The sequence below is a fragment of the Mercenaria mercenaria genome, chromosome 10 (assembly GCF_021730395.1).
Source record: "Mercenaria mercenaria strain notata chromosome 10, MADL_Memer_1, whole genome shotgun sequence".
Taxonomy (NCBI): domain Eukaryota; kingdom Metazoa; phylum Mollusca; class Bivalvia; order Venerida; family Veneridae; genus Mercenaria; species Mercenaria mercenaria.
In genome coordinates this window covers 6612248-6628051 of record NC_069370.1, presented here as the reverse complement: position 1 = coordinate 6628051, position 15804 = coordinate 6612248, and the positions used below count along the sequence as shown (strand labels likewise).

General features: G+C 35.4%; 1 protein-coding gene across 1 annotated transcript; it reads right to left on the bottom strand.

The window, feature by feature from the left end:
- Positions 1 to 5389: 5389 nt before the first annotated feature.
- LOC128559759 (uncharacterized) lies at positions 5390 to 7471 on the bottom strand. The gene is made up of 3 exons (XM_053552210.1): positions 6778 to 7471; positions 6435 to 6536; positions 5390 to 5688 (listed from the first exon to the last, which is right to left on the bottom strand). The coding sequence occupies exons 1-3, from the start codon at positions 7469 to 7471 to the stop codon at positions 5390 to 5392; spliced, it is 1095 nt and encodes a 364-aa protein (XP_053408185.1).
- Positions 7472 to 15804: the final 8333 nt, after the last annotated feature.

Genomic DNA, 15804 nt, shown 5'->3' with positions numbered 1-15804 from the left:
ATCAACATGTTAGCATTTTATTCTGGCAGATTATTTTTCTTGCATGCCGTATTTTACAAATAATAGGTAGAAATATTTTCTTTGTAGCACTCTTTCTTATAGTAGAGGCGCGGGAAATTAACGTCCGTAAGCAGAAGTGACGTCATGATGTTTTGCGTTACGCACAATAACAAAGTTCCACTTAAGTTTTATCGATTGTAGCGTAACGTTATGTTCTTATGGTGAACTAACTTATTTTGAATCGAGAAATATACTATAAAGAACGGAGAGAAACTATCAGGGTGCCTGCTTTTTTCGTAGTTTACATAAACAATATATTATCAGTGCATGAACCACTAGTTGTCATTAACAGCACGAGAGTCATCTGGCATGGGGGGTGCCAGATGGGTTTTGCTGGCATGGGTAAAATCACTGGAAACGCCAGTCCGGTGTGCAAGAATGGCTGTTCTGATATATTGAATATCAGGTCAGTATATCTCATTATCTGATCCATCATCATCGTTGTACTCATCACCTGAAATGTCATCATATTTCGGTGACTTCACAGTTACAATGTCCGTTCCAGCTTGCGAAGACTCCAGTTTTCTTTTACGAGCTGTAAAGACTGGCTCCTCACTGAAGTCGCTTATAAGACTTCTTAGACGAGCGAGTAGTTGTTCTTTTTCTACCCGACGTGCTTCTAGATCAGCTCTATGTCCATCAAGTCTTTCGTATATGTCATTTCTTTGCTCTAATGTATTAACCACTAAAGCGGAAGTTTCGTCAAGTCTCTGTCCTAAATTGCCCACCTCAGCTTGTTTGCATTCATTTTGCTCTCATAGAGCTTGGTTTTCATCAAATAGTGTTTTTTTCTTGATCATTAAATTCTCAGATATTAAGTTACCTCTCTCGGATATTAAGAGTAGTGTATAAATAGGCTGAGCATTCATCGCGTGCAAATCATCGTGCACGTGCTCACGTGCCAAACACGTGTCAAACACGTGTCGTATAAAGAGGGGTAATCATCGTGGAGCAAGCCATCGTGGAGCAAATCATCGTGAAAGGGCAATTATCGTCTGTATCACGTGTCAAACACGTGTCGTATAAAGAGGGGCAATCATCGTGGAGCAAATCATCGTGAAAGGGCAATTGTCGTCTGTATCACGTGCATTAGAATCACATGCATGGGAAATCTTTAAGAAGCAATTACCTTTATATCGGATACAAAATGTTTTTAATGTACGCTTTAAATGGAAGGGAAATAAATCTCACTAAATGCTTCACAAGTTTTGAAGCTCAGTTATTTCGCTTATCAATAAAACACATACACACTTCAATATTAATCCATATTTTATTACAAAACATTACGATTCGGTTTTAGTATTGTCGAGGTAGTCCCAACTTTTCATAAATCAGTTTAAAACATATTTTCTCCCTTCCTGCATTGTTGGACAGGTCAAAAATACATTGTTTCAATTTTTCTGTTTCTTTTTGATTAAAATCTTCTATATCTTCACAAAAACGCTCCAAATATTCTTCTGCTGATGTGTCTTGAAGCGTTCGTAGTCTTAGTAAAGTAGCTATGTAGTTTCTTCGACCTTTATTATGAATAAATTTAATCAACTCTCTCCTTAGTTCTTCACACTGATAAAATTCAAACGCGAACACTAAAAAGTGTAAGTCAATATATTTAACGAAATATTTAATATCCGCTAAGGAATCCCCTAGAAGAACTAAAAAATTCTTTAAGGTTCTTTCGCATGGATATCCAAGTTGTTTTTCAAAAAAACACACGCTGTCTGATATATATGTTTCATTTGAAAATTTCTCTGGATTCCAAATTAAACTGCGCTCTAAAACTTGAGACCTCCTCATTAATGTTATTTTTCTGATAGGTTCCATGTTATGTGTGATGTTTCAACAAAATATGAAGTTAACGAAGTCAGGAGATGCATATATATTTTGTAATATGAAGCATATCACTTTCTTTGTTCCGTTTTCATTTTAAGAGTGCGTTTTATTAGTTTTACGGAGCATTTTGAAATTTCTAGACCTCTTTGTCATGGAAACACGTGGGTTGAAATGACCTCAATTTCTTGACATATTTTAGGAGCGTGTTTTGAAATAGCCTCTTTGTCATGGAAACACGTGGGTTCAAATGACCTTAATTTCTTGACATATTTTAGGAGCGTGTTTTGAAATAGCCTCTTTGTAGTCAAAGTCATGTCTTTGAAATACCTCTTTGAAATACTTCTTTAAGTTCGCCCACAGCCATAACCCTGTGAGTAAAATACCCATTTAAGGTGCGTGAGAAAAAAATGTATGACAAATCTCAAAAACTGGGACGCTCACTAATAAAAAACTGGGACGCTCATTGATAAAAAAATTGCGTGGTGTTGAGTAACTTACTCTTTTTATCTGTTTTTACATTGTGAGAATTCTGTCACCCGTAATATATGCGGCAACCCTCAGTCATTAGGTGCAAAGTTCATAGCTTTAAGTGTGATAACATACTGCAGTATCTGCGTATTTTGCTTGCACATAGTTTGCATATGCATGCATGTAGTTTGCATATGCATGCACGTAGTTTGCATATGCATGCTAAACAAAAGCAGACAAAACTTCTATGTCAGTGTGACCATATTTATTCTATTTCTATTAAGGGTATAGCGCTTTATGAATTACTGACTCATGACACTGTTGAAAAAAATACTTGCGTGACCTTTATCAGTCACTATCCTTTCTTTACTGTGTTACGTCAGCATAAATTGAGACGTGATGCGATAAAAAGATGCTGATACAAAGAAAATGAATGTCGCTCCTTAAGTGGCTTATTTCTAGAGCAATCATCCCACGATGAGTTGCTCGCCAACATGATCCTTCTAGAACAAATGCGTAGGTTCAAAATCCCTATAAAAGCCCTTCTTTTTTGCCAACATGTTATAACACGATTTGATTCAAGTTACGACTCAAATACGTTACGTAAAGAAGAAAAATGACAGAATCATTTATGAACAAATTTCTAGATATGTCAAATGAAATGTGGAGCGACTGTCGCTCTAAAAATGGTGAAATAATTATCGATTTGCGACGAGAAAATAAAACATTAAAACTTGATTTATGCAAAGTGCAACAAGATTTGGAAAATAATAAAACTGATGCTCAGCAGTTGGGAAATTTGCTAGCAGAAAGGGATCATTTATATTCAGAAATGAACGTTTACCGTGACACGAATAAAGACTTAGCAAATAAAAGCGAAGTCCTACAAGCGGAAAACGAAAAGCTTAAGAAGGACAACCAGAAACTCACTAAGGAAATGAGCGTATTAAAAAGGAAACTAGAAGAGTTTTCGGATTATGAAGCTAAAATTTTAAGCGAAAATTGTCAACTCACGGAAAATCTCGATAAACAAACGTCCATTTCGATACAATTACGTAAAGAAAGGGACAACCAGGAGACAAAAAATACAAGACTGTGTCGTGGGTTACGGACTATTTTGAGCGAGTTCGACGATTCCCATGTAAGGGTTGATAATGAAAGACTAAATACAAATAACACTAAAAGGAAAGCGGACGAGATAAGCTCACAATCTTTCCCAAAAAGGATGGTGAAGTCTACAAAGTATGATGATGTTAGCGACACTGAAGAAGTAGGTAATGATGATGAAGGCGATTACGATGATGTTGATGATGAAGGTGATGATGGTAACAATCAAGGTGATTATAATGACGGTGGTGAAGGCAACTATGAAGATAATGATGAGGGCAACCATGAAGAAGGCAATCATGAAGACAACACATCAGATCTCGAGTTCATGGGATTTGAACCTGCTATTTCAAAGCAGTAAGGTTAGTTTAAATCTTATGTAAGACATCAAAGAACTGTTGTAATATATAACGTTTTTATTTGTAAATATTATGATATGAACAAAATATCGAGTATAAAAATACCGTCATATGATTCAGTACATAAAATTAACAAATTAAGGTTATATATTAATATTTTAACAAGAAATATTCAACTAATCATGTTATCAAAATATACATATCACATTTATGCTTTGATTATATTCAAACAACATAACAAGGCTTTCAAGCAAACGTGAATAATGAAATATTTAAAAATAAAAGAAGAAAACAGATATGTTAATGATCAATGTATTTCCTAAGTACTCAAAATGCCTAAAATGACATGTGCGTGAAAGCCTTGTTGAGATATATAACTATAAACGAAATGAAACATCATATAAGTGGTGTAATCTCATGAGAAATATCAAGTGTGATATGTTTGATTATGCTAATATCTTTGATTATGCTATTTATTGATTAGATGGAGATGCTTTTAAAATTAAGCTGCAATAACTGAAGGAAACAAGTTTCAAAAGAAAATATCTAACTTAAAAGTTAAAACACAATCTATGAGTGAACATTCGAGGTAATATTTATGAGGTAGCACAAGTATTTATGAGATAGCACAAGTATTTATGAGATAGCACAAGTATTTATATGGTAATGTTGTCAAAGCTAATTCTTGATGCTATTCATTTTTCAGGTAAAATGTTCAAGTGCGTTAGACAGTTGCAGCTAAAAGTCATGGATTACATATGAAATATTTGTAACATATATGGATTTAATGTGAAACATAGATGGATTATGTGCGAAACATGTACAACACATATAGATTTAATGTGAAACATATATGGATTACGTGTGAAACATTTGTAACACATGTGGATTTATTAACATACATGTACTAGAATTATTGTAAAACAATTATAAAAACTATGGATCTAAACACAAAATACTGAACTGTTGTAAAATAACTAACTGCTTAGAGGTATCTGTATACAAACATTTTTAAGACATGGATTAAATGTGAAAATGACCACAGGGATTAATTGTGAAACTACTTTAAATATGAAATTTCATGTGAAACACAAATACGAGTTTATATGTTACAATATTAAGCATTACTCACAACCTCTGGAAATATTAATACCTGACATTTGGGAAATTGTTTGTACACATTTTAATGCAATGGTTTTGCAGTAAAATTTTGTATGTCATAAACTCAAAATTGGAAAACATTTTAACACCTGGATTTAGTATGAAAACATTTGTAACACATGGATTTATCATGTAAATAAAATCATAGTGATTTGGAATGTGTATTACTATCATTTTGAATTCTATGCTAATGTATGTTTTTTATGTATTTTATGTATCAGACTGAATAAAATTTACACTTATATCAACATCAGTTGTAGTCATCTCAACCATGTTTAAAGATACCCTCAAAACTTGAACAATGATGCAAGAACAATAAGCAAAAACAGGTGTTTAACATAAAGAATACTTTTAAATGCAACACTCAAAGAAGTAATAATGCTCAACTGAGAATATTACAATGTCTAATGAAGCAATCTAGACTGTAGTCTAGTTGGGTATCTGTGAACTGGTGCTACTGCACTTGTGTTAGTACTAGTGTCTATCATAGAAATCTCTGACAGTCTAGTGCTGCTCATGGCTGGATCCGATAGACTCCTCACAAGGGGTGCTGTAGATGTAACAGTAGATGACGTAATTTCTGCTGTAATACGATCTAGTCTGATTTCAAGTCGTTTCAACCGTATGATTCTTTTTTTGTGCATAATGAAAAGTATCACAATCACAATGATACAGAATCCTGTGCTGAATGATAGGGCGTAAACTGCAAGGATAAGAATATACTGCAAGGATAGTATATAGGAGACAATTTTAACATAACTGCGAATCTTAAATATTGCATCTTCAATTATAATGCAGTAGTGGTAGGTCTATATACCGGTTCATAATGGTCAAAAGTTGAATCCCAACTCATCTGACTTTCATTTGTTTGAGATATCTGAGAATGACGATTCATTGTTTGCATAGGATGCATATAACCATCATCATCTATGTTAGACTCAGTTAAAATGTTTTTCTTAAGCACTATTGGATATTCTAACCTATACAATCTTGATTTTACATTAACTGTTTTTCTTTTAAAATATATGCAGATAAGCAAAGTGAAGAGCAAGCAACATATGCATAAACAGTATAAAATAATATAATGGGGAAATGGTGCAACAGTCATATATGATGACTGGTAAGTTTCAGTGAAGGGGTTAATAACAGAATATAATTTTACAGACTTGGAATTGTATGCTGAAATATCAAAAGAAAACATTAAATCACATACCTACTAATTAGTTATATCTATATATTCTATAAATATATTATTATGCAGAACAGAACAGAATAGAAATTTTATATAGCAACACTAGTTTTTGTTTATTAACCCTTAGCCTGCTGCAGGCGAATTTAACAGCCTTTGCAATTTTAGCAGACGACATTTCCAGCAGACGACAGTTTATCTAGCAGGCAAAGGGTTAATGTAGATTGTGTTAATAAATGCATATAATAAATGCTTCTCACCAGTAGTCAGAATAGTGCTTTTCACGGTCGGGTTGGTTGTGCTGTCTGCAGGTGTGGGTGTGGGTGTTACGCTCACAGTCTGTCGCCTAACAGAAGCCTCAGCTAAGAACAAGAGGAAAACAAAACAAATTATTATATAAAATTTATGTGGATGTTTTTGTGAACATGAAATGTTTAAGATAAATTTCACTTCAAACCAAAAAAGATGTAGGAACGAGAATATAAGCGGGATGCCAATATAAGCTCCAACGTGATTTTTCTTAACCTTTTTCTAACCTATACATGGTTGCAAATAATACTCTTGGAGGTTGTGCGTAATATAAAAAATATAAATGCTTCTCACCAGTAGTCAGAATAGCGCTTTTCACGGTCGGGTTGGTTGTGCTATCTGCAGGTGTGGGTGTGGGTGTTACGTTCACAGTCCTTTTGGAGGTGTTGCCAAGACAACAGAGTTTCGTTTTATGCGAAGATTCTACAATTACTTCCCTCAATGGTGTATAGCATATGAGCACATCACACATTCTTTCTTCGGGTAGATCTATATTATCAATCTGTACATATAGTAGATTTGCTGTGTTTCGCATATCCAATGTCGAATTTGGGAATCTCGGTGTAATATGAACTTTTTGAACATCATTCGCCTCACTTGCGAAGAAGTACATGCCTTGCTCATTAAAGACAATCTTGCAAAAACCATCATGACAGTCTCGAACCTCCTCCTTCCATGCTGATATGCTTGACAAACACAACAGAAATGCAATAAATGCGTACATTTTCTCTAAAGAGAAATCGATGTCCAATTGTTCTCCAATGGCCGTAACTCGTACATTTGCCGTTTTAAACTTGTGACGTCTTGGCTTCTGCAACGAAAATGCATCTTGATCGTTAAGCCACTGTTTTACGTAGCTGATCGTGAATGTTCCGGGGTACTTTTTTTGTAGAACACTAAACAGCTTTTGAGCACCTGCATAAGCGGCGGGATTTTTCGCTTCATAATAATATCCTTCTAAAATTTGGTCTTTCTTTTTATCTTCCATGTTTAAATTGTGGAGAGGTTATTTTCACACGAATTACTCTGTTCAAGATGTAAAAACGACCACTGATATGTAATTGAAATTTCACCTCCCGTTCTCCAGTGATGAATTCTTTTATACACCTTCACATTGTCAACTACATATGTCATCCAATTGGTTACGCTAATAGCGTCGAGGTTAAAGTTGCAGTCATCCTTTTCATTAACTTCAGTTAGGAAAGATCTAAACTTTTCAAAAGTCTCTGAATTATTCAACCAATTTCTTATTTTCAGATCGCTGTTTAAAGTAGAATAGAAATCTGTAGGTAAAACAGAGAACAACGCGAGCTCATACAACTCAAATTCCAGTAAGTGTATTAAAGAAATCCGAGGCTTTCTAACAAAATCCTCGTAAATTCTTCTACATAATTCAGGAGGTAAAACGTTTCTTTTGTTGAAATCCATAAATAGATTCACTTAGAGAACTAACACACGCACAATGATGTCCTTGAAAAAGAACGACGACTTTTATACTCCTAGTAGAAGCGAGGTCTTCCACACTACGCGTGACTCATGATCTAAAAATAATTGTCATGTGGTAAACGTGTCACGGATCTGGGTGATGATTGCTCCACGATGATTTGCTCCACGATGCTTGCTCCACGATGATTGCCCCTAATTGTTCGACACGTGAGCACGTGCACGATGATTTGCACGCGATGAATGCTCAGCCTATTTATACACTACTACCACTGTCTGATTCCATTTCTTCATCTCTGGGAGTCGGGGGCCTGTCCTGAGGCTTCAGATCACTGATACTGTCTATAGACTGTTGAGCACTTCTTGCCATTGGTGACTGCACAGTGACTGGAGACGTTTCTGCTTCTAAAAGAGAATAGCACGAGTATATTATGTGGAAGATATAAATAGCACCATCTATAGGCTATAATAAGAATAAGTAAGCATAAAGACTGGAGCTATGATGAATACCCCAACCACAATGCTATGTCACATGCAATAGGGCTTAGCTTAGAGCCATTAGAACAAACAGAACATAAAGTAAACTAAAGGTAGTCAGAACTAGTTTAATGGCAATCAGAACCTCTTAATAAAAAATTCGTACTTGCTGCACAAACTACTTTACAGCCCGCCCGCTTAGCTCAATAGGTAAGAGCGTTGGTCTACGGATCTCGGGGTCGAGAGTTCGATCCTCGGGCGGGGCGTATGTTCTCCGTGACTATTTGATAAACGACATTGTGTCTGATGTCATTAGTCCTCCACCTCTGATTCATGTGGGGAAGTTGGCAGTTACTTGCGGAGAACAGGTTTGTACTGGTACAGAATCCAGGAACACTGGTTAGGTTAACTGCCCGCCGTTACATGACTGAAATACTGTTGAAAACGGCGTTAAACCCAAAACAAACAAACAAACAAACTACTTTACAGCGAGATTTGTACATGAAACCCATCATAAACCAGAAAAGTGGGTACAGTCCAACCTGTCTTAAGCAGCCAGCAAGGGGAAGCAGCCAATTTGGCCGCTGAAGACAGGTGACCGCTGATCGGAGTTGCAGCCAGTATATGTATTTTTCAGACTTCCGACCAGTTTAGCCTTTAGGCCCATTTCTTGTTTAGTTTCTATTATTATTTTACCAAGATAACTTGACGTGCATTTGCCATCGCAATACGAATTGTCTACTATGCAATCTAAAACTCCAGCGTGATTTTTAACAACAAAACTGTTACAGACAATTTTCCAACTTCAAAACAAGTTTGTTTACAATTTTCGCCATTTTGTTAAGGGAAGCTACTCTCCGCGCTTACTGTCTACGCTAAAATCTAAGATCGCCGTTATGTTCCGTAAAAGATCGAGTGACTTATTTTCTTTCAAACACAATAAATTTCGAATAAATTTGATAGCGTTTTGATGAAAGAAATATAAAGAATCACAAATAGTATGCTACTAATTAGATATCGAGTATTATCTTTAACCGAGATCAAACTGTGAACAACAAAATTGACACGATGTGACACGCTAATTGCCGATAATTACTGGCCATTTGATCGGAACAAAAAGGGGATCACACCTTTAATTATCAGTTTTAATTGATAAGCTCATGTCATTTTGGCGTCTGTGTGGTGAAGTCACGCGAGACTAAGCAATCACGTGTTTCTCAAAAATCGGGTATCGTCGGCAATCATCGCCTAAAAATAATTTGTTTTCGAAGAAACATGACCGCTGAAAGGGGTCAAATATGGCGGTCGGGAGGCAATTTTGGTGGCCGCTGGCCGCGGACGGGAGGTGGCCGCTGAATAAAGTGATGAAATAGAGGAAAATCCGTCGGGGGCGTCATAAAATGACCGCTAAACGGAGGTGACCGCTGATCGGAGGTGACCGTTAGTACAGGTTGGACTGTATTTGAACACAGAACTATTATGAGAACTTTGTGCTCACGTGAGCTAAAAACTGCTGAAATTCTCCACAAAGTTGTTTTTCATCTAACATCCCTTATCCCTCTCTTTAGTACAGCAGTAAATCTGCCATATTGTTTTCTGATCTTGTGTAGTTCTTATGAAATTTGTCAAGAGCATAAAATTATTTAATTTGTAGAACAGAGAGTTTTCTGATGCCTTAAGAAAATGTCTGCACATTTTGTTTTTTGTCTGACTTCACTGCTTCTTTTTCATTTCTTTCCTTAACACTATCGTGTTATAAATGAGAAGTTGAACTTGGGACATATCTTTCAAAAATTCAGAATTCTTTTTATGCCCCCGAAGGGAGGCATATAGTTTTTGAACCGTCTGTCCGTCTGTCGGTCCATCGGTCTGTCAGTCTGTCCGCAATTTTCGTGTCCGGTCCATATCTTTGTCATCGATGGATGGATTTTCAAATAACTTGGCATGAATGTGTACCACAGTAAGACGACGTGTCGCACGCAAGTCCAGGTCCGTAGCTCAAAGGTCAAGGTCACACTTAGACATTAAAGGATAGTGCATTGATGGGCGTGTCCGGTCCATATCTTTGTCATCCATGGATGGATTTTCAAATAACTTGGCATGAATGTGTACCACAGTATGACGACGTGTCGCGCGCAAGACCCAGGTCCGTAGCTCAAAGGTCAAGGTCACACTTAGACTTTAAAGGATAGTGCATTGATGGGCGTGTCCGGTCCATATCTTTGTCATCCATGGATGGATTTTCAAATAACTTGGCATGAATGTGTACCACAGTAAGACGACGTGTCGTGCGCAAGACCCAGGTCCGTAGCTCAAAGGTCAAGGTCACACTTAGACGTTAAAGGATAGTGCATTGATGGGCGTGTCCGGTCCATATCTTTGTCATCGATGGATGGATTTTCAAATAACTTGGCATGAATGTGTACCACAGTAAGACGATGTGTCGTGCGCAAGACCCAGGTCCGTAGCTCAAAGGTCAAGGTCACACTTAGACGTTAAAGGTCATTTTTCATGATAGTGCATTGATGGGCGTGTCCGGTCCATATCTTTGTCATTCATGCATGGATTTTAAAATAACTACGCATGAATGTGTGACACAGTAAGATGACGTGCCGCGCGCAAGACCCAGCTCCGTAGGTCAAAGGTCCTAAACTCTAACATCAGCCATAACTATTCATTCAAAGTGCCATTGGGGGGCATGTGTCATCCTATGGAGACAGCTCTTGTTTTTAGTACAAACTGAATGCTTCATGATATGGAAGGAAAAAATCGGGAATTTTCAAATATTTTAGAAATTCAGTGTTACTGTCCTCAAAATACTCAAGTTCTATAGTTGCTTGGTAACTCAAATAATGATTGTAGACTTTGTAGGTTACATTATGCATTGTTGTAGTAACAACAAGATAACACAGTGAAACAAATAACTTTAAAAGTAAATTGACGCCATAGTGTAACAGTATTATAAAGTGTTAAAATACGGGTCAGGGTGTGGGACGCAGTTCCAACAAGATTATGTTTTTGATGTTTATTAAAAGACTGTCCAATAATGTTCCAAGGATATCCTGAATATTCAATTTTAACAAGAAACATGGAGATCCACCACTAAACTTAAACCATGTCCAAAAAACAAGAACTTTCTCAACACACTGGATGTCCAAAATTAGTTTGTCTAGAGGTCCAGAATCAACTATTTTAACATGTAAACTCTCTGGAGGTCCAGAATAAAACTCTTCACATTTTAACTGTCTGGAGATCCAGAATCATTCTCTAGAATAATTGAGTTCCACAACTCAAACTTAAAAAAACTAAATAACCAATCAAAATGTTACTTATCATTTTCATAGATGATTGGTTCATTGAAACAAATAGTTAAATATTATTGGTCTGATTTAATCACATGGTACAGAGTGGGAGGTGCCACAGAATTTGAGAACTTCTTGGTTTGATGGTATTTACACCAATTTAACTTAATACCTAACAAGGCGATAACTTATCAACTTATACAAAGCTGAAAGCCTTAGATGATTCTAAAGACAAACATCCTTAACAAAACTAAAGGTGCTAATGGAAGCCATAAGATAGTAACAACATTCCAGGATTAAAAAGCTGCCTTACATACCGGACAATGTTTTAACAAAATATAATAAAAAAATTGTGAGCTTTAAGACCTTTGGAACAAAGTTCAAAATTGAATATTGAAATTATGAAAAACATAATACTGATTTCAAGACAATCATTTTGATACTAAATTTGGCTATGAAAGTCAAAAATTTTAACATATTGTGTTTTTATTGACTGATACTTTTTTTATATTTATTATGACACATTACATAATATTATGTATGAAAAAAGAAGCATCATAATAACAGTAATAGAACTGTCGCTTCTTACACCCAAGCTCCCAGTGGAACAAATATTTGTTTTGTGTATTAATAATTGATACATTTTTTTATCTGGTCTCACCACTTACCTTATGTTATGACTATTATTATTATATATATATATATATATATATATATATATATATATATATATATATATATATATATTTTGTCCATATTCTTCTCATGTTTTTTTGTCACCGCTTATGTATGCATAGGCAAAGAACTGTATATAATTATGTTCATATGCCTAATAAAACATTGAAATTGAATTGAATTACACCACTCCAAATCCTGCACCAGATTTAACACTTTAAATCAGTGTTGCCTTCAACTACCTATATTCTTTCAAATCCAAAGGCAACAAAATATGAATTGCACATTGTGGAAGCTGTTGGGTAGCACCTAATTTCTGTAAATTCAACCTTCACAAATGTGCAAAGACCTGACGGTGGGATTGAGGTCAGCCAGTGATGAACTGAAAAACATCGCCTAACTGCAACAGTGTGCCAGACCCATATGAACATTACCTTCTGAAAAAAAACAACATATTTTTAGGTAACATAAATGTTTGCATAAAAAATGACAGCTAAAAATTAATGTGCAAAATTATGCAAGATTGCTCATTTAGGTCGCAGGGACATTGACCTTTAACCAACTCAATCCTCTAAATCTGCAAGTGTCGTCCCAAACTAATGGTTGTACATCCACTATGAAATTCACGAGAAAATCTTTTGAGGGAGAGTACTGTCAATCTGGTATTTTTGCATTGTTTTAATTTTGCAATTTTACTTGAATCAGGTGGATCGCGAATTCATAATTATAAATCCTGTTTAAATTAAAAATGTAAATTTTTTGTCTTGCTAAATTTCACATGTTCATGGAACACATTATATTAATAGTATACTGATAAGTTACCATTATATTTGATAGTATATACTGATAAGTTAAACATGATATTTGATAGTATACTGATAAGTTACACATGATATTCGATAGTATACTGATAAGTTACACATGATATTTGATAGTATACTGATAAGTTACACATGATATTTGATAGTATATGGATAAGTTACACATGATATTTTATAGTATGCAGATAAGTTACACATGGTTATTGATAATATGCAGATAAGTCACACATGATTATTGATAATATGCAGATACTCATAAGTTACACATGATATTTGATAGTATGTGGATAAGTTACACATGATATTTGATAGTATATGGATAAGTTACACATGATATTTGATAGTATGCAGATAAGTTACACATGGTTATTGATAATATGCAGATAAGTCACACATGATTATTGATAATATGCAGATACTCATAAGTTACACATGATATTTGATAGTATGCAGATAAGTTAAACATCATATTTGATAGTTTATGTATAAGTTGCACATGATATTTGATAGTATAAGGATATTGTATAGTAGTCGCAACTTGACCGCGATGGTTGACTTAGGCTGATTATTCATATCGATTATTTCATTGTAGAAATAAGGGGAGCTTAGGGTAGCCGTGTATCTAAATTTATGAATGCAAAGAGAGGAATCGATTTATGTACACTCCTTTTCAATAATAGGTTGTGCCTCATTATGTGTTATAATACAAAGGTCAACCATTAGGGTCAAGTTGCGTCCAGTTGCGTCCACTATACACCTGATATTTGATATTATATGGATAAGTTACACATGATATTTGATAATATGCAGATAAGTTACACATGATATTTGATTGTAAAAGGATATTGTACACCTGATATTTGATATTATATGGATAAGTTACACAATGTCTTGATATTTGATAGTGTAAGGATATTGTACACATGATATTTGATAGTATAAGGATATTGTACACATGATATTTGATATTATATGGATAAGTTACACAATGTCATGATATTTGATAGTGTAAGGATATGGTACACATGATATTTGATAGTATAAGGATATTGTACACATGATATTTGATATTATATGGATAAGTTACACAATGTCATGATATTTGATAGTATAAGGATATGGTACACATGATAATTGATAGTATAAGGATACGTTAACTTGTGCCATTATCAATTTTATCAAGAAAATATTTGAAATTTGTTTTTTTTTTGCTCAACTTCACATGTCTAGAAAGAGGTTAGTTATATGATGGAGAGGTTAAAATATAATCTGTGATCCGTGCCATGAGGAAACCAACATAGTGGGTTTGCGACAAGCATGGATCCAGACCAGCCTGCGCATCCGTGCAGTCTGGTCAGGATCCATGCTGTTCGCTAACAGTTTCTCCAATTCCAATAGGCTTTAGAAGCTAACAGCATGGATCCTGACCAGACTGTGCAGATGCGCAGGCTGGTCTGGATCCATGCTGGTCGCAAACCCACTATGTTGGTTTTCTCATGGCACGGCTCATATAATGAGTGGTGAATCAGATTAAACTTGCTTGTTGGTTCAGATTTTTGAAATATTCTATTATCCATCAAAGTTAAATGCAATGTAGATTTAAAAATCATATAGTAATTGTTCACTTTTTGAAACTTTCATATTAAAGGGGAATAATTACAAAGTTTTAAAAAGTATAATAAAACATACTTTTCTATTAGAGTTTTAACTCTGTGAAATGGGCCTTTTTGTTCCTTATTTAAATGTCTAGCAGAATATACTAAAAGGGCTTCTTCGGGCGGAAGTTCTTCATAACTTGAGTGTCGGTGCGAGACATTGGAACGCCAAGAGCGTGCAATCAAGAACATTCAAGATGGCTGCGCCCATCATTTCGCCGCAAGAAACACTAGCAATACATCAAATGGCCTAGGGAATCATTAGCATGGTTCGCACAGGCCATGAAAAGTCCTTGAATTTGATGCCTACTCCTTGAAAACTACTTGAATTTTGTAACAGTCAGAAACTACTTGAAAACTACTTGAATTTAGGAAAAAACGTACAAAAGATGGCAAATAGTCCTTAAATTCGTCGGGTGCGAAGTGAAAACGGACCAACATTATAAATGGACCAAAATAAACTAAAAAACGACGAAAAAAACAACAACTGTTACCGCCATTAGGGCCTGCCACAGAGTCGGCGATAGTACGGTATGGTACTGTACTTTACGGGTTTTATGCTCTTTCAAGTAATTTTCACACTGTGTAATTTATCCGCGATGCATAAGGTCATTTTTCCAGGAAGAAAAACACGAGTTCTAAAATGAACAATTGTGTCTTTTCGCAAAAGTGGCTTACTGATGACAATTATAAACATTGGCTACGGGAATTCAAAGGCGAAAAACGAAAATGCGTTTGTGTTTTTTGTGACAAGATAATCGACATCGCTGCTATGGGAGGAAGTGCATTAAAATCACATTCCAAAAGCGAAAAACATAAAAACAGCTCTGCCATGAGAAGTTCGGCTGAAACAATTCATGCTTTTTTCGCTCCTAAGCATGTAAGAGAGTCAACACATGATATCAATAATAACGACTTGACAATACCGCCCCCGCCCCCACCTACTGT

Bases quoted from the DNA above. Each gene is read 5' to 3' on its own strand.
- LOC128559759 (XM_053552210.1), bottom strand. From the start codon at position 7,471: ATGGAAGATAAAAAGAAAGACCAAATTTTAGAAGGATATTATTATGAA. The intron at 6,537-6,777 runs GTGAGAAGCATT...TCTTGTTCTTAG, and splicing joins AAGCGCTATTCTGACTACTG to CTGAGGCTTCTGTTAGGCGA. The intron at 5,689-6,434 runs GTGAGAAGCATT...TTATCCTTGCAG, and splicing joins AAGCACTATTCTGACTACTG to TTTACGCCCTATCATTCAGC.